The 19,830-nt window shown below is 39.1% G+C and overlaps 1 protein-coding gene across 2 annotated transcripts in view; it reads left to right on the forward strand.

Moving 5' to 3' along the window:
* The first annotated feature begins 684 nt into the window (after positions 1–684).
* wdr20 (WD repeat domain 20) overlaps positions 685–19,830 on the forward strand; it is a 36,572-nt gene continuing 17,426 nt past the window's right edge. Inside the window, exon 1 of one of the 2 annotated variants that reach the window (XM_012968324.3) lies at positions 685–1,045. In XM_012968324.3, the coding sequence (XP_012823778.1) occupies positions 797–1,045 (249 nt within the window). In that variant the 5' untranslated portion in view covers positions 685–796. 2 annotated transcript variants of the gene reach the window in all.

A 19,830-nucleotide genomic window follows, 5' to 3' on the forward strand; every position in this document is an offset into this window, starting at 1 on the left:
ACAATGAAAGGAATAAATAAGAATAAATATCTAGCCTATTACTCAGCTTTCTGGATGTTATGGTATCTGATTCTCAGCAAGATCTCGGTATTTTACATTTTATTTCTTTATTTAACCCTACTAATTCCCTTTTTGTATAGATGAATGGTTGTTCACTTCTTTTAAAAATGTATGACATCTGTTTTTTCTATGGTCAATGTCTAAAGTTCAAAAGTTAAAAAATAAATGAAAGGGATAAAAATTAGAATTAACAGGCTTCCTGCAGAGAGATGCACAGCATTGTGTATACCAGGAAAGGTGTATGAGTAAGCACAGACTCCTAGCAGCTTAGCCTCTGTACAACTAAACACCTCTTACTGAAGGAAAACTGGCCCATAGCACATAAATATAAAAACAAATAGTAGTTAATATATTTACAAATAACTCATAAAAGAATGAAAACGTTTAACGTATATTATAAAGGTTCTTTTATTCCGCAAAAGGAAAAATGTTAGGTGGCGATCCCCTGTGAAGCATAATAATACCTGCGTCTTCAAAACCCGTGATCCATTTTTTTTAAAAGCAAGCACTACTTCCAACAATCATAGGAGGGCGCTAAGGACCCCGCTACGCCTTGCCAAGCCTCCGGTCCGGCCGCACAAGCTGGGATCTATGTGACGCCATAAGGGCACGCCCACTAGGAGAGAGATTGGGCTCACTCGTAAACTAAGCAGCGCTTCAGGGCTCGGTAGCTGAGTTGGCGCATGCGCAGCGCAAGAGATCCGGGTATTTGGCAGGATGAGAGCTGCTTTCCAAGATGGCGGCGGAGGGAGGAGGGAAGGAAATGAACGAAATTAAAACCCAATTTACCACCCGGGAAGGCCTTTACAAGCTCCTCTCTCACTCCGAATACAGCCGCCCCAACCGGGTGCCGTTTAACTCGCAGGGTTCTAATCCGGTCAAGGTCTCCTTCGTCAACGTCAACGATCAGTCCGGGAACGGGGACAGGATCTGTTTCAATGTGGGCCGGGAGCTGTATTTCTACATTTACAAAGGCGTCAGAAAGGTAACGTTAGGGAAAAGGTGCATGCTTTTGCCTGCCCTTTGGTGCTGTGCCGGGCACCGTGAGGTGCAACAGAGAAGGGTTACAGGACAGGGCAGAGGGTGTGGGGCGGTCCCGTGTCACCTGCTGCCATAGGTTGACACCTCCTTCCTGCTGGGAGAAGTGACATGGCCCCATGTGGAGCGCTCCCACTGGGTGACACAGTGCCTGCTATTAGCAATACCAGCTTGTGCTGCTCCGTATTTCAGTCGGGGTACGACATATTTCAAGCTCAGTTGCTAAAATAATTGCAAACGTGCTCTAGTGCCGTAACCCCTAGCAATCTGTTAGGGATTGGCCGTACTAGCGTGATGAAAGCTAATGCATGATTGGCCTGCCATGGGTTACACTACTCCTGCATCTCTCATTGTATAATATACCCCTTGTGCTCTAGTGTAAACATGGCTGAAACTACCGACAGCATAAAGGCAGGGCAGAGATAGTGGGACATGTAGGCCAACCACTTTGCTGTGATTCTGAGTATTGCAGTTTAACAACTTGTGTGTAGCAGGTTGGATGTCATAAGGTGGTAGAAATACCCTTTAACATCACTTCCCAGCATACTCTGCTAGCAAAAAAAAAGTGTTGGACTGAATTTGAGAAGAACATATTGAGCACATAACTCTACAGTAGCTACTGTTTTGGTTTTGCAGTCCAATAATGTTAGTGATGTCTTCTAAGGCAAAAGCACATTTCTTCTACTGGATTAACTAGTGACATCACATATTCAAGTGGAAAAGATCTTTGTTAGTACTGATACAGGGGAGATTAACCTTTGTACCTCTAGCAATTGTCACACTCCCAAATGTAGCTCATAGGGGAATTTTGAGAGTTGTAGTTACGCTTTGATTGATGTGTAAGGGACGCCTGTTTTTGCATGATTGTTTACTAAAAATCTTGAGCCTATTATGCAGAACGTCACAATTTTCTTGTAGTGTCAGATTATGTGTTAATGATTCAGAGTTGATTCTGGCTTTAGCTTTCACACTGTAGATCAGAGATTAACATAACCTGTCAAATGCTGTTAAGAGGCTAAGTTTATCCCATGCCCGTTGTAAGGAGTTAAGGTATTTCTGCCAGAGCTCAATTGAGTTGATAACAGTAAGTTTGTGTGCACAGTTAACCCTTGTTTACCTCCAAAGTCAAGTTTGCATTCCGAACATGGGCACTGTAGAGTTGCGTGCCCCTACACTGCAATCAGCAAAATGTAACCTCTTCTTTGTTTTTTTTTTTTTTATTGGATGAACACTGAACGTCTTTGTCTTCTTTTTTTATATAGGGTACATAGCTTGTTTAGTGGCATATCCTGACTTAAATTAAATTATTTAAAATAGGCACTGACATTTCAAGTAAACAGAGGCCCAGACAGCACTCAATCAGCCCAGTAAAAAGTGGCTTTCTGTGGCATTGTACAGCAGCCTCCTTATAATTTGCCAGAATTTACAGATTGCCAGTCTGGGTCTGATTAGTGGTATGTAATGTGATATCTTGATGCTGATTTATTTAGATATTAGATATTACTTACTGTTATTAAAGTGTCAAGTGTTTCATTGTTGGAAATAGCATCTTGAGATCTAAATTTTGCAAATGCTTACAAAAATATGTAGCAACATGTTATGCATTTTTATATGCAGTAGTCTGTTTCATTGTTCTATATTAAGCTTTTTCCATTAAATGTTCTTTCTATGAATCCATGGAATATATTCATGCCACATTACAATTATTTAGGCCGATTTTAATTTATTTGATATTTTATTCTCTTTTAGACAGGGTCCTCTTTACCTCTTGCATTGGTTGTTTTCTTTGTGTAATATATATGCTGTGTATATACCTATTTGTTGTATAGTGCTATGGAATGTGCTGGTGCTTTATAAATACCTGTTTAAAATCATGTTACCACTCCCAGCTGATTACCCATACCCAGAGAGGGTATGCACATTCCTAGGTTGTCCATTTGCCTTCAGAATTGTGCAGATTAAAAAATGACGGATAGCAGTGCTCTTCTCCGATAAAAAGTCACTCTTAATAATGACCAAGTAAAGTAAACAGACCCTGTTTATTAGTAATCATTTTTTTCTCCCTTTATCTTCTATGTGCTCTTTTTTGCACAATTCCAGCACTGCTTACAATCGAAAAGGTTGTTATGAGAATAAATGTTAATTTAAGCAAATCTTCAGCATGTATAGTTTTTTAAATGCTGATTAGAGCAAGAGGCCTCTTTCTCCAGTATATAGAGAGCTATATTAAATATGTTGTTGCTTTAATTCTTTAAGATTTATTCATAATACCTGAAAATGAATATGGATGTGTTGTAGTTTATATACTGAACTTACTGTTACAGGCCAGATGTTCAGGAGCCCTGTAACACTAATGATACAAGCTTTCAAAGTTGTCTACAGAAGCTTACTATCTTGGATCTTGTTAGGCCATATTTTGATTGTCAATTACGCTACACATGCTCGGTAAGCTCTGTGCTGCTTTGTTGAGAAGCATCGCTTAGAGGTCGTCAGAAATCTGGAGCAAAAAAGTAGGTTCTTCTGTCGTAGAAGCTTATGCTACAAGCCTGATTATTACATTCTGATGCAGAATGCAGTGTTTTCTATGCTGCTGTAAATTTAATTCCTTACACAGTGCAAAATCACACTCATGTCACATGGTTTCTGATGAAATTTACCTTCATGCATCTTTGCCGGCTTCAATGTGGCAAGAATGTTTTTGAGTGCTTAAATATTTTTTGTAACATAGTTCTTATGATGTTGGAATATTTAAGTAAAAGTATGGTAGCATTCCTTGATTTTGCTGGGTAAATGTGAACAATAGAAAGACCCCTTTTAGCTGATATTACAGAGTAACCCCCATATGTAATAAAAGGTACTAAGTTTGCCAAGGGGCAGTAACATACCAACCAAGATGTTTGCTTTGAAACAGGTGGCCAGTAAATGCTTCCAGCGGATTGGTTGTTATGGGTTACTGCTCCTAGCAAAACTTACTGTCCTTTATTACAGAACCCACTAAATTTACCCAGTAGCAGTAACCAATAGCAACCAGTTAGCAGGTGGCATTTACTGGTTACCTGATTAAAAGCAAGCATCTTATTGGTCGCTATAGGTTACTGCTACTGGGCAAACTTAGTGCCTTTTATTATATAACCCCATAAGTGTTTAAAGGGATCATCATAGAATTTGCTTTTTATGCAATGCAGACCTTTATTCTGTAGCTGTTTGCAGCTTCTCTCCTATTTTTGTATCCTATTTCCTTTCTATATGTATAACCCCCTCTTTATAAACTGAACTTCAAAATATCAAATGAGTGCTAGGGATAATCGCACCTGGTAACTGAATTCATTTTGACACATTTTTTCTTTTATTACTTTGTTGCTCATGACTTCCCTGTTCACCTTATAGTTAGTCTTAAACCTACTAATCAGTGGGGTCAGTGGAACCCTGCAAACTAAATCAGTGCAGCAGTTCTGCAGCCTTCCAAGAACAACATATCAGATGAATATTACATTTTCCCTGAATATCAAAAATATTTTTTTTTTAGTTTTACTCACAACATCTACAATTAAATTTGTAAGCAAGTAGGCCTATTTTATGTGAGATGTTTTCAATCAGTAGTTCTACCGAGAGTTATGATTGGCATTTTACCCCCCTATTTTTTAGTGAGAACTAAGGGTGTTATGTAATAAGTGCTCTTAAGTGATGTCTAGTAACTCATAGCAACCAAACATCTAGTTGGTATGAGTTACTAACGTGTGGGGCAAGGCTTTAAAGCTCAATGGTGGAATGTAATAATGTTCTAACAATGACCCAATGACTGTTATAACTAGTGCCAATTAGTTGAATATTATACGGTTTGTGTGCATGGCTAAATTTGCTGTTATCCAGCTGAATGGAAATCTGTTAAAGGACAAGGAAACCTCAAAAATAGCTGTAATTATTGCCTGTAAAATGTACATCGACTTAAGTATTTCTTCTATAATGTATTCAGTAATTCAGACTGATCCGTAGTTTAAAAAATAAATGAGCTGCTGTGTAAAGTTTCTCAAGCTTCTCCTCTTTTTTAAATCCACTGAATCCGGGCACACGCATGTGCATTTATTGTAAAGGAGCCCTGGGCATGCGCAGAATAGACTCCTAGTAGCGGGGAACAGTTAAAGAATTTTAAATGCAGTGTTTCAGGAGGTGGGTTATGACTTGAGTACTGTATAATTTTTGATACTCGTTCTCCTTTAAATTGCTTTGGGTTGAAGTTGCTTAATTGAGTTCTGAATTTTTCAAAAAATGTAAATTTCATTGATGATATTAGTTACTTTCTACCTCTTGACCTGCAAAATTGCTTTTCATAGATGTACATTTCTGGTATACATAGCCTAGTCATCGTACAAGTAATTTGTGTATAATTGGACTTTTTGTAACAGCTGTTTTTCTGTTTGAGCAGTTTAACATTTGTCTCACATGGTGCAATATGACTGGACAATTCTGCCTTTTTTTTTCGATGAGAGCCTTCTGATCAGCATTCAGTCTAAATGGATTAGGCAGCATAGAATAAAAATCCTATCGTTCAGTGATCTTCGTCATGGCTGAATTCCTCCATAATGCACAAGCATCCCTAGGCCAAACAACTGGATCTGTGCAGTATTGCCATCCTTTGGTGTTAACAAATTGCATATTATGTGATCTGCCTTAATTGCTGAAAAATGCTGAGAAATATATTTTTCAGTGATAATTCTAGAGCGCCACATAAGGTGTTTTTTTTACATGCGGTGATTCAAATGTAAGTACAGGGAAAGACATTTTCGGCAGATTTCCCATAGGCGACAAAAATCTCTGGGGCATATTTGTTATAATGTGTAAGCCAACCTCACCAGTGATGTTACCCATAGCAACCTATCAGATATTTGCTTTTGTTTTCTAACTTGTAGGAGGCTGTTCAATTCTAAGTACTGATTGGTTTCTACAGGCAACATTATTGGTGATGTTGGCTTACACACTAATAAATATGCCCTCTGTGTGCTGTTGTCCTTACAGGTAAATGCTTAGAACAACTTAAAAGAAGCATGCACATGGCTGCAAACACATGTAAGGCATGTGGCTGTGTTAAGTGAAATCAAACACAAGGTTTCCAGAAAGCTGTGTTGTAGGGTTATTGTACTTATGGTCAAATGCAGCAGTAAATTGACTGAGGTTAAGGCTGTGTAGCTGTCTTTTGCAGGGGTTGTTAACCCTTAAATAAACTTGGTATGGTGTAGACATTTATATTCTGAGACAGTGTGCCCTTGGTCTTGATTTTTTTCAGTTTTTCATTTATTTGGCTTTCTGTTTAGCAGTTCTCAAGTTTGTTTTTGTGTTTTTTCAGCACCTGTCTGGTTGCTAGTGTCTTATTTACCATAGCAACCAGACAGTGGTTTGAATGAGAGGCTGGAATATAAATAGGTGTGTTATTGAATAGGGAGTTAAGTAACAAAAAGTAAGTATAACCGTAAAATTGTAGCCTCACAAAGCAATAGTTTTTTAGATGCTGGAGTCAGTGACCCCCATTTCAAAGCTTAATAAAGTCAGAAAAAGAAGACGGCAAATAATTTACATTACAAAATATTAAAGACCAACTGCAAAGTTGCTAGGGATAGGACACTCTAACATACTAAAAGTTAATATAAAAGTGAACCACCCCTGTAAGGGTGCGTTCTGTATTTTTTATATCATGCACAAGAAGCATGGATAACCTGTAAGACCCCTATAAATAATACTTAGTGAATTTATATATGTAATAAGAAGTAATGTGCCCTGTGTTTAAATAAAATCATGTTGCCTTTGGCCTTTCACCTTTATATCATTACAAAGCACTTTGGGGACTTCTGATATCCAACTTTACTGCTTCCTTCTCCTGAAAGGAAAGATTGAGGCCACAGTTCATTGTGTGATTTTGATATCCATGCAGCACATTTACAGGTATAAATAGGAGTGGAAGCTGACATATTGCTTTCCTCGGCTGAGGCAATAAAAGGTAATATGCTGATAAAGCAGCTTGTGTGTGAATCTCACAAGTATATGAACACTGCATATCAATGTATTTTGCTTTTTGAAAACTCTACTGTAAAATAAATTCTCGCTGACTATTTTTAATGAGTATACATTCCTCACAATTTTTTTTATGTTCAAGGTTTTTCATTACTTGGGCGGCATTTGCTTATAAACAGTGATTTTTATTTTTTGTTGCTCATGTAGATCATTCCTAAGCAGCTTCTGGCTTAATGACCAACACACTAGTGCTAGCAACAGTGGGAAGGCATTGAGAAGTGGGTAGGTGTCTTTGTTGCCGCTGGGAGGGATCATATGCTGTGGTTTAACTAAATATACACATACTACTCCCAGGCTTCCTGGGACAAAGATTTGTTCAGGTAGCAGGTGCAGGGAGACATAATATCTGCAACTAACAGCTTGAGTGGGCCCCAAACACAACATATGCAAATAGCAGGTGTCATACCTTAGCAACTGAGAAGTTAGCTACATGAGGAATATAAGCAATCCGATGTCAGATGATACAGAGAAAAGCAAAAGAAATAACTTCTGAGATTCACCTTTACATAGGAGTAGTTTATTCTACTTTGTTATTCCTATCCTGTAGGGCAGCGATCCCCAACCAGTGGCTCAGGGGCAACATGTTGCTCCCCAACCCCTTGGATGTTGCTCTCAGTGCCCCCAAACCAGGTAGGTATTTTTGAATTCCTGACTTGGTGGCAAGTTTTGGTTGAATAAAAACAAGATTTACTACCAAATAAAGCCCCCTGTAAGCTGATAGTGTGCAAAGAGGCTGCCTAATAGCCAATTTTAGCTCTTATTTGGCACCTCCATGAACTTTTATGGTGCTTGTGTTGCTCTCCAAGTCTTTTTACATTTGACTGTGGCTCACGAGTAAAGCTTGCCATACACGCACCGATAATATTGTACAAAACCTCGTTTCATACGATATTCGGTGCGTGTATGGCAAGTCGGCGAGTCGACTGATATCGCAGGAGGCTGCTGATGTCGGTCAACTCACCGATCAGGCGGGTTAAAAGATTTTGATCGGGCGCCTGAGAAAATCTGCCTTCAGGGCTGAATTGGCAGAAAGAGGTAGAAATCCTATTGTTTCTACCTCCATATCTGCCGTTTCAGCCCTGAACGTTAGTGGCGGATTGGAACAATCTTTCATGCAACCGGTGGTTGCAGGAAAGATCGCAAATCGCCACGTGTGTGGCCACCTTAAGAAAGGTTGGGGACCCCTGCTGTAGGGATAGGAATACAAAAGGGCAGACAGAAACTGCTTTCAAAAAAAATTTATAATTAAAAAATAATACGATTAAAGGAAAATAAAGTCTGGAAGGCTGCACAGATTTGACTTTGCTTTTATTAGGCATAATTGTATTACTATTGGCTTGTATTTATCACCAAAAATATACACAGGTCTTTAAAAGGCATAAAAGACAATCTAATACATTTAGAAGCTCTTAAAATATGTGAACATACATTTTAGCGGTAGGGGCATGATAGCGGTGGTGAGGTAATCTCATCCAGTGGCTCTAATTAATGTTCCTTCCAGCGGCCAAATTATTGGGAAAAAATGTCAGAAGGCTTGCTTTGATTTGTCAATCAGCATTCTAACAGGGCTTTCAAATAGGAGTGCATTTGTTTTACTCAGAAAGAAAAGACGTACGTATAAGCATGAATATGCTAAATTCATAGCTAGTTAGTATGATGTTGCTATAACAGAACATTTTTCTGTCTAATTTGCTCAACACAGTTATAAACCCTGTACACAGTATGAGTTTGAAACATGACCAACAAGAAGTTAAGAGGCCAATAAATGTATGCAGGTAAAGACATTGCTAGTAAGTATATTTATAGAGCATCTGCCTCTCCCTCATTCCACCTGTGATAATTAAAATGGATCCTTGGCTCTAAACTATACCTGAAGATTTCCACATTGTCCAGTATTTTCACTTTAAGATTTATTTTATATGTAGAAAATGTGAAGGCTGCAGTTACTAGAGAACTAGAGCACAGAAGATAGCCATTGCCTGACCATACACAGGCTGCTAACTTGGTCCCTCCAGACTGAGTTGGAAGTTATTGGCCTGTGTATGGGGTTTACTGACAGGCCTGCCAGACTGATTTCTGCAGAAAATTAGCCAAATATCAATCAGGCAGGTTTGAAAATCCCATCAAAAAAGAGCATTGATGTGGCCCTCATCCAACTGGTCTTTGTTGGCCCATCTGAATGATCTGACTGTTGCCCAGCTACTGGATAAGCATGACTTGATAAGCATGACTGGATAATCAGACCAGAATCTGCTTGTTAGGCAGCCTTGACAAAAAAGTGAATCTGCTGCTTATGGCCAGTTTAACCCACAGGTCTCTTAGTTCAAACCACAAATGTGCCAGTAGAAAAGGCAGGACAGTAACAAGACATATGTCACAAGGACAATAAAAAAGACTATAAACACAAAGGTGGCCATACAGTTCAGATTTTAGTCTTCTTCTGATGAATTTTCGGATATTGGTCATACATTTAAGGATAAAGACGCACTGAGCTACAAGTAGCAGCTACTTTTTCATGGTTACTAAATGCCAGAAAATACCCCGCCATAAAAAATACTGCCTCTGCTAAAACACACGTAGAGACAGTTTTCGGTAAATAATCAGCATCGTCTATGTTAGTAGCCATGACAAGTATCTGCTACTAGTAGCCTTGTGCGTCTTCACACGGGGAAATGGCAACACAGTGAGGCGATTTGCTGAAGTCACCCGAAGTTTCCTCTCAAGGCAACTTCGGCAAATCGCGGCACCGCATATGCCATCCCATCAGCAATTTATATTCTAGCCAGTGGGATGGCATTGCGGGGATATTAGCCGCCCGCGACAATAAAGATTTGTTGCGTGGCGACTAATCTCCCTGTGTGTCACTGCCCTAAATGCAACTATCTGAAACATTCAGACTGAAATTACATAGTTACATAGTTACATAGTTACATAGGGTTGAAAAAAGACCTGTGTCCATCAAGTTCAACCCATCCAAGTAAACCCAGCACACCTAACCCACACCTACCAATCAATACACTCACATACATAAACTATAAATACAACCACTAGTACTAACTGTAGATATTAGTATCACAATAGCCTTGGATATTCTGATTGATCAAGAACTCATCCAGGCCCCTCTTAAAGGCATTAACAGAATCTGCCATTACCACATCACTAGGAAGGGCATTCCATAACCTCACTGCCCTCACCGTGAAAAACCACCTACGCTGCTTCAAATGGAAGCTCCGTTCCTCTAATCTAAAGGGGTGACCTCTGGTGCGTTGATTGTTTTTATGGGAAAAAAGAACATCCCCCAACTGCCTATAATCCCCTCTAATGTACTTGTACAGAGTAATCATGTCCCCTCGCAAGCGCCTCTTTTCCAGAGAAAACAACCCCAACCTCGACAGTCTAACCTCATAGTTTAAATCTTCCATCCCCTTAACCAGTTTAGTTGCACGTCTCTGCACTCTCTCCAGCTCATTAATATCCTTCTTAAGGACAGGAGCCCAAAACTGCACTGCATACTCAAGGTGAGGCCTTACCAGGGACCTATAAAGGGGCAAAATTATGTTCTCATCCCTTGAGTCAATGCCCTTTTTTATACAAGACAGCACTTTATTTGCTTTAGTAGCCACAGAATGACACTGCCTGGAATTAGACAACTTGTTATCAACAAAAACCCCTAGATCCTTCTCCATTAAGGATGCCCCCAACACACTACCATTCAGTAGATAGTTTGCGTTTATATTATTTCTACCAAAGTGCATAACTTTGCACTTATCAACATTGAACCTCATTTTCCAGTTTGCTGCCCAGTTATCTAATTTTGTCAAATCGCTCTGCAAATCGGCAGCATCCTGCATGGAACTTATAGTTTTGCACAATTTAGTGTCATCAGCAAAAATAGAAACAATACTGTCTATGCCCACCTCCAGGTCATTAATAAACAAGTTAAACAGCAAAGGCCCAAGGACTGACCCCTGCGGTACTCCACTAACCACACTGGTCCAATTAGAAAATGTTCCATTTACAACCACTCTTTGTACTCTATCCTTCAGCCAGTTCTCTATCCAATTACAAATATTATGTTCTAGGCCAATATTCCTTAATTTGATCATTAACCTTCTGTGAGGTACTGTATCAAACGCTTTAGCAAAGTCCAAGTAGATGACATCAACTGCCATTCCAGCATCAAGGTTCCTACTCACCTCCTCATAAAAGGCAACTAAATTAGTCTGGCAAGATCTGTTACGCATAAAACCATGCTGGCACAAACTAATAGTATTGTGAACTGCAATGTATTCAAGTACCCTATCCCTTATTACCCCTTCCAAAAGTTTTCCTACTACTGATGTCAGACTAACAGGCCTATAGTTTTCAGGCTGAGAACGGGATCCCTTTTTAAATAACGGCACCACATTAGCAATCCGCCAGTCTCTTGGCACCATGCCAGACCTCAATGAATCCTGAAAAATTAAGTGAAGAGGTTTGGCAATCACAGCGCTCAGCTCATTTAATACCCTGGGATGAATCCCATCCGGCCCTGGACCTTTGTTTACCTTTACATGTTCAAGTCTCTTTTGAATTTCCTCCCGAGTGACCCATGCGTCAGTAGCTAAATTACTAGAACTGGGCATATTACAAGGGAAGCCTTCATTATCTGGCTCCTCAGATGTATAGACAGATGAAAAATAAGAGTTCAAAATTTCAGCTTTTTCCCCGTTTTCATCAACCAACGTACCCCCCCGTGATAATAAAGTTCCCACCCCTTCTTGCTTCATTTTTTTACTATTCACATAATTAAAAAATAATTTTGGATTCTTTTTACTCCTAGCAGCAATATCCCTTTCCATCTCTATTTTAGCTTGCCTGATAGCTTTTTTGCATGCTTTATTTGCTTCCTTGTACCTGATGAAAGTTTCTGCTGTCCCAGCTAACTTGAATGCCCTAAAAGCACGTTTTTTCTTACCAACCTCGACAATAACACTTTTATTCAGCCATAAAGGTTTTGCTTTGCGATGCCTCTCCTTGCTTACTAGGGGGATATACTGTTGTGTATACTTGCAAAGCAATGTTTTAAAGATGTTCCATTTTCCTTCTGTGTCTAACCCCATGAAAAGCCTTTCCCAGTTGACACATTGCAGAGATGCCCTTATACTGGCAAAGTCTGCACGTCTAAAATTGAGTGTTTTAGTTACTCCCTTATAGTGCTGTCTCTGCAGCATTATCTCAAAGGAGACCATGTTGTGATCACTGTTCCCCAAATGCTCACCCACACAAATGTTAGAGATAAGTTCATTATTATTAGAAATCACCAGGTCCAAAATAGCGTCATTCCTAGTGGGTTCTTGAACTGCCTGAAATAAAAAGTTGTCATTTAGCATATTTACAAACCTACTAGCTTTTTCTGACTTAGCCACCCCATTACTCCAGTCAATGTCCGGATAATTAAAGTCCCCCATAACAACAACTTGACCCAGTTTTGAAGCCTCCTCCATTTGCAACAATAGCTGGGCCTCATCCCCCTCATCTATACGGGGTGGTTTATAACATACACCAATGATCATTTTCTTTGTGACCTTCAGCCCTACTGAAATTTCTACCCAAAGAGATTCGACGTTTTCATTGGTAATGTCTTTATTACATGGCTTTAAGTCTGACTTTACGTAAAGACAAACCCCTCCACCCTTTTTAATCTCTCTGTCCCTCCTAAAAAGTGTATACCCATTTAAATTCACAGCCCAGTCGCATTTATCATCCCACCAGGTCTCAGTGATACCTATTAAATCATAATTTTCAATACATGCAATAGCCTGCAGCTCCCCTAATTTACCCGACAAGCTACGCGCATTAGCATAAAGCCCTTAAAATACAAATCGGAGGATGTTCTGCATGAAATAGTTGGCAGACACCAATCGTATCAAAGTGACTTCCATTGTAGGTCCCCCAAGGATATTGTCAGATACACAATACATGCAAAGATTTTATTGTTATCCAACCAAAATTTTCTAACCTGGTCAACGACTAAACAACCGATTACCATGGTACAAAAATTATCGGGATGGTCTGAAAATCTTAGGTTTGTGTATGGCCAGCTTAAGACTTTCTGCTCCAAAGCCATAGAGCGGTTGGTACAAAGTTTTCATGCACATACAATTTTTAATTACTTTCTATTAGAACCGTATGATCATCTGTGTGCTGCATTTTGTTAATTGTATCAGATCCATCAGTGTAAAATTGAACGAAGCAGCCAAACTGGAATTTTATCTACAACTTCACTACTTTATTAGAAAAAAAATATATACATTTTTTGTTGCAGTACATTTTTTGTCAGCCCTCTGACAGCACTACTTTAGACTAATCAAGCCTAACATCAGACTAGTTATATGTCATAGTTACATAAGGTTTAATTGAATTGTATGTTGCACCACTTTTATGCTTTAGTGTTTTTTTTACTACAAATGTTTTCTAGTACAACCAAGCTTATCTGCTTATTTCTTGTCAGAACTCTAGTTCACTCTCATACAAAATGAGCCAGCGGTCTGCAGTCCATTTCTTGTATCATATAACAACCCTGCTGACTGATCTGCAGAAAAATTAAAGTGGCACTATACCCTATTTTAAAACAAGTTAAGTGATTAGGGCTTGTGCTATAAAATGCTACTTTACTAACACAATTGGGATTAAAGGAAAACTACCCCCAGAATGAGTCCTTAACCAACAATTTATATAATATTAAGTGGCTTGTTAAAGAATCTTACCAAACTGGAATATACAGTGGTGCTTGATAGTTTGTAAACCCTTTAAAATGTTCTATATTTTTATATGAATGTGACCTAAAACTGATTTTCAAACAAGCCCTAAAAGTAGATGAAGAAAAATTTTGATGTTCATGAGTTCACCATCAGGAGAACACTGAAGAGCAATGGTGTGTATGGCAGGGTAGCAAGGAGAATGCCACTGCTCTCCACCAAAAATATTGCTGACTGTCTAGACTTTGCTAAAGATCATGTGGACAAACCAGAAGGACTCTTGAAGAATGTTTTTTGTGGACAGATGAAGCCAAAATTTAACTTTTTTGCTTAAATGAGGAGCCAGTGGGAAGGCATTTGTAAGAGATTTGTTGCCTCTGGTACAGGAGGTTAAAGGAAAAGTAACACAAAAACCTTTTAAGTAAAAAAACTATTCTACCCTGGTTTTCAGGATACGGCAATTATTGGGGCAGGGTAGAATAGATTTTTTACTTGAAAATGTTTGTTACTTTTCCTTTAATGGTGGGCAGCTAATCTCCTAATGTGCCAGTAGCCGTAATCAAATTACCAGCCCACAGATATGTACAGTATGCATAGTTTTAATGAGTATCTGCCAGTAGAAGTTCCTAAAATATACCTTGTGCATACTAATTTTATACAATTATTCAAATTTGCTCTACCACCCAGCAAATTAAACCAAACTTAAAATTCTCTAGTTCTTCTTAAAAAAAATCACATCAAATCAAAGTTTTTTTATGGACAATAACCACACTGATCCAATGGTCTGGGTGCAGCGCCCTAGACCTGTAGCAAAGGGAGACCCAGCTGTCACAAGCACAATTTCTTCGATGGGTGCGCACTCCAAACACAGGTTGAGGTGGTTAAGAAAATGCTTTATTCACATTAATTCTGACGCATTTCGTGTCTTTCAACACATAGTCATAGGTATATTATCAAACACATAATCGCAAAAGCCTCCGGCAGCTGTTTACATTGTGCCTACCTTAGTGTCACTGCACTAGTTTTCTGAATCTTCTTGCGGAGATGTTGTTGGCTGTTGGATTCATTGTTGACTGATTAATCTCATGATATTTTCTGTATCTTCATTACACAAAAAGTGTTTTTTTTATTTTCCTATTGGAGTATATGTTCTTAAGAGATCTTTATAAGAAAACCGTTTTAGTGGAGATCCCCCCCACCTTTGCAGTCCCTGCTTTCACGGCTGTTGGGCTAGGGAGGCATACCTGTAGTGCAGATATTCTATGGGTGTACAGACCATTTTTTTGTTGCCTGCCATAGTATATATGAGGGTAGTTAATTCTCAGATGTCTTTGGGTAGGAGGTCCACCAATCTTTGAACTTTGAGGTTATTCTGCCCTTCCTTAACAGAGAGAGATATCTATAACCCAAATAAAGTATAAAAATATTCTTACTCGTTGACTAGGTTTTGGTTGAAGGATAGTACGGTCATAGTCTGATTGTTGTTTTGATCCACTCAATCACTGAATAATAGAGAATGCATAATTACAAATAAAGCAAATGTATGTACAAGATGTTACAGGAAGCATGTATAATTGATAACTTAATTTAGACCTTTTGGAGCTTCTATCTCCAGCATCTAAATCCAATACGTCTTTCTCTGGAACAACTTCTGCTCCAAATTACCTTGTTTCCCCTTTGCATCTTCCAGTACCAGAAACTAAAATGGTCACGCTGTTGGATTTCATTGAGCCCAGTTTAGGCTGATAGAAGTGTCTTTAGAGTTTGCATTATATATGAAGCTCTCATTGTTCATTGATTGTTACCAAACTTGTTTCCCCCATAGCCTGTTAACATCAGAGCATTAAAAAAATTAAATTGCATAGTTAGATATACAGATATAGTATTGCTTTAATTTGGTTTGGGTACCTTGTAGCAGAAGAGGTCACGGAGGGTATCTATTATTCCCCATATTCTAATTTAACAATGCTTAAAACTGGTCCTGTAGAGGGATGATTCGTTTTGAAGTGCCTATCTAATACTCTCTTAAAAGAAAAGATTCCTGTAAAACACACTTAGATATTTGTTGTAAAAAATCGTTAAAAGTTTGTATATAAAGTTTTTGCAGAATACAGATATATTTTACATTGGTGTACTGCTTTAATTCACTTATTTAATGGCATACTTTGTAAATACAGTGCTATTTACATAGAATTTTGCAAAACAGTGTGTTGTCTCTTTCATTTGGTAGCAAAGCTTTGGCTGTCTGGTCATACTGGAATACTACAAACATGTGCTATGGAAATGTTAACAGCTACAGAGCGGTCTCTTGTTCATGGCTTGCCTAGGCACAGATGTGGAAAAATCAAATAAAAAGCTATTCACTTTTACAGAAAAATATATCTTCATCTGTCAAGTTCCTTGTAAAATATTAAAATGTCAGTGGCTGTTTTCTACACCAATAGAGAAAATGCCACATGTGACCTTGTCTTAAAGGAGAAGCAAAGGTCAAATCACTGGAATGTTCCAATGTTAGGCAACCCCAAGTGATTGAATTCATTTACCCAATACCCCAAAATGGTTCTCCTGTTTGCAAAAAAATCTGCACTCAGCTTGCAGAGAGATGGCCAAGTTATTGGCTAATATCGAGTGTACAAAATGTTTACTTGTGGCAAAACGTTTTTTTTTTTGGGGGGGGGGTGATTTCTTAGGCTGATGTCAGGCGTTTGCTATTAAAGTGAACAGAAGGTGACTAAACTGTACTTGCTTAAATAGTGCTCATTGGCCATGAGCCTTAAGGGAATCACGGGGAGATAAGTCGCCGGTGGGATGGCACATGCTGCGCAGGCGATTTAAGCAAATCGGTGAAGTTGCCTCGCGAGGCATTTTCGGCGATTTGCCGAAATCGCCTACGCAGCGTGTGCCATCCCACCGGCGACTTAAATTTTTGCCGGTGGGATGGTAGTTCAGGGAGATTATTCACCCGTGACAATGGAGATTTGTCACGGGCGACTTATCTCCCTTAGTAGTTAAAGTGTATAGCTAATAACATGATAGTTTACATTATTTAATGTGTATAATTAAAGCATAATATGTGTCTTGTAACATGAAGAAAGAGGGTAAATGTGCATGTATATTTGCACACCTGTACAACAGGCTTCTTATAGGTTTTGACCCAAAGATTTATTTGAATTGCACCATCTCACTTTCTTTCAGCTTCTTCATTGAAAGCATTGTACATAGTTACATTACACTTTTCACAGTAACATTGTTAGTGCATTTGTGTTTTTAAATATATTGTCGAGCATACCACACCAGAGTAGTGCTTGCTTTTATATATCATTATGGGAGTATATACTTTATGTATAAACAGTGGAGTAACCTTGGGGCTGCGTCTAATTTTTTTGCGGTCCTCTCCCACATGGCCTCTGGGTCTGCTTTCCTCTGCAGTAATGCCACTTTCTATAAACTTCTGGAGCTTCTTTGGAATATTCTAAAGTCTGCGCATGGATGGACTGTCCTAAGAGAACATGGTGTTGCACCTATTGGACAATACAAGATCATCCAACTAGGAGCATAAATATAGAGGAAGCAGATTCATTGACTGCTTGGGGGCCTGACTAAGATTTAGTAAAATATTTATGAACATTTTTTTTATTCCAAAACATCCGGTCCCGGGCATTCTGGATACCTGTATTACACTTCTATACACAGCCACCTAACTTATGCAGTATCTAAAGAATAAAACCGTTATAAGCTATGAATAAAATATTCTGTCATTTTTCCCTCAGTAACCATCTCTTATGCAGGTTTCTTGCTTTTTCGCCAGTTTTTTTTCTTAAGTTATTCTTTAATTGTAAAGCATAACCTGGTTGCAAGTAGTTATGATATATTTAATTACCAGAGGAATCCAGATCCCTCCTTCCCCAACATACATGCACTGATTAATGTTATTACAGTGTGTGCATGGCCACCTTTAGTTCAGTGTATCTTGTTTACCTTGCCTTGGCTAACCCTCCATATCTGTTTTACTCTTGTTAAATCAGCCACAGGCATTTTGAACAGTAGTATGTTAAATGTTAACGAGACTTTCAGATAAACAGTATTTGAACCTGCTTTGTCCTGTGGCACACACGCTCTGATCCTGAGAGTATATCTACAGTCTGTGCCATAAAACACATTCATGCTTTGGTTGGTTGCCAGGAAGGAAATTGAATAGTCACATATGTACCAGGAAATAATTCCTTCTTGCTAGTTTAAAAAATGCCAACAACTGTTACAGCAGTAAAGCAAGACATATTTTGCAGAACCTCTCTGCTTTACATAATATAACATATTAACAAAGGTCTAGGTCAGGGATCCCCAACCTTTCTTACTTGTGAGCCACAGTCAAATGTAAAATGACTTGGAGAGCAACACAAGCACCATAAAAGTTCATGGAGGAGCCAAATAAGGGCTGTGATTGGCTATTAGGCAGCCTCTATGCACCCTATCAGCCTACAGAGGGCTTTATTTGGTTGGAAATCTTGTTTTTATTCAACCAAAACTTGCCCCCAAGTCAGTAATTCAAAAATAACTCCCTGGTTTGGGGGCACTGAGAGCAACATCCAAGGGGTTGGGGAGCAACATGTTGCCCCTGAGCCACTGGTTGGGGATCCCTGGTCTAGGTCAAACCTAAAGATATGTAAAGCACAAAAATTAAGAAATACTTTCTAGGTTTTATTTATTTTTTTGTGTGTATGTAACGGAAAAGTAAAAGCTGTGTGCTGTGCAAGAAAATCAGAAGGAAAAACGCACCTCTTTCTGTTGCGCTAACACATGCTTATCTCTGCAAAAAATGTTTCCTGCATTATTTACTCCTGACCAAGTGAATATATAGAATTAAAGGACCGGTAACATTAAAAAGTGAATGTCCTATTTTATATAGGAAGTGGTAATTAGTCTGTAGTCCCTGTAGAAAGCCATATATGACAATTCACTTCTGTTTATCCATTTGTAAAGGTGGCCATACTCGGCTCAATTACACTTGGCCCCTCCAGCAGCCCTGCCCATATGATATCAATTGGGCAGGTATTAAAACCCATCTTATGAGGTCCACAATGGTATGTTGATGCCATCCTCATCTGGTCAGCGTGATTTGGCCCTGCGAATGGGTAGCCAAACCTGGCCCAGATCCTCTTGTTTGCCAGATCTACTCATTGGGAAAGGTTGACAATGTATGGCCACCTTAAAGGACATGTAAACCCTATATTTTCCTGCCATGTATATAAGTTGGGCATATATCCCCTCCGTTTGCCAGCACCATCACATTTTCCCAAAACAAATAGCAGCTTTCACCCCATGGCCATTTTTTCTCTCTCACATCTTCAGTGACATATCTGAAAATAGCACATATGCGCTGTGCTGCTTGTTAGGAGAAAGCCACACAAGCCCAGGGTAGCTGCGAGCCAGCAATCCTCTTTTTATCTTTCTTCATTCTTCAGAATTCCGTGGCTGGCATATGCACAATAAGGTGAGAATGGCGACTTTCTTATTGAAGTTTAGCTTTTTTACTCTACTGCGCATGTGCAAGTGACACAAAGACAGAAGAAGGAAGAGGATTGCTGTCTCGCAGCTACCCCAGGCTGGGGCAGTTTTCTCCTAACAGCAGCACCAGCACGAGGTTTTAGGTAAGTGATTACAATCACTGGGGAGTGCCTAACATTTTGGCAAACCCTAGTGATTGTACCTTTCCTTCTCCATTAAGGGAATGCTGCAGCCTTACTATTTTTTACCTTTTTACTAACCTTAGTGGTAGGTATTTAAAGATTTCAAAGAGGCTGTTCAGGGTTTACATGTACTTTAAGAACTAAGGCCGTTTGTATGCAGATGGTACTCTCATCTGCCTGTGTTCAGATATACATTGCAGAAAATGGTGCCTGCACACAGCCATGCCTCTCCGTGCAGATAC

This window comes from Xenopus tropicalis, chromosome 8 (genome assembly GCF_000004195.4).
Source record: "Xenopus tropicalis strain Nigerian chromosome 8, UCB_Xtro_10.0, whole genome shotgun sequence".
NCBI lineage: Eukaryota > Metazoa > Chordata > Amphibia > Anura > Pipidae > Xenopus > Xenopus tropicalis.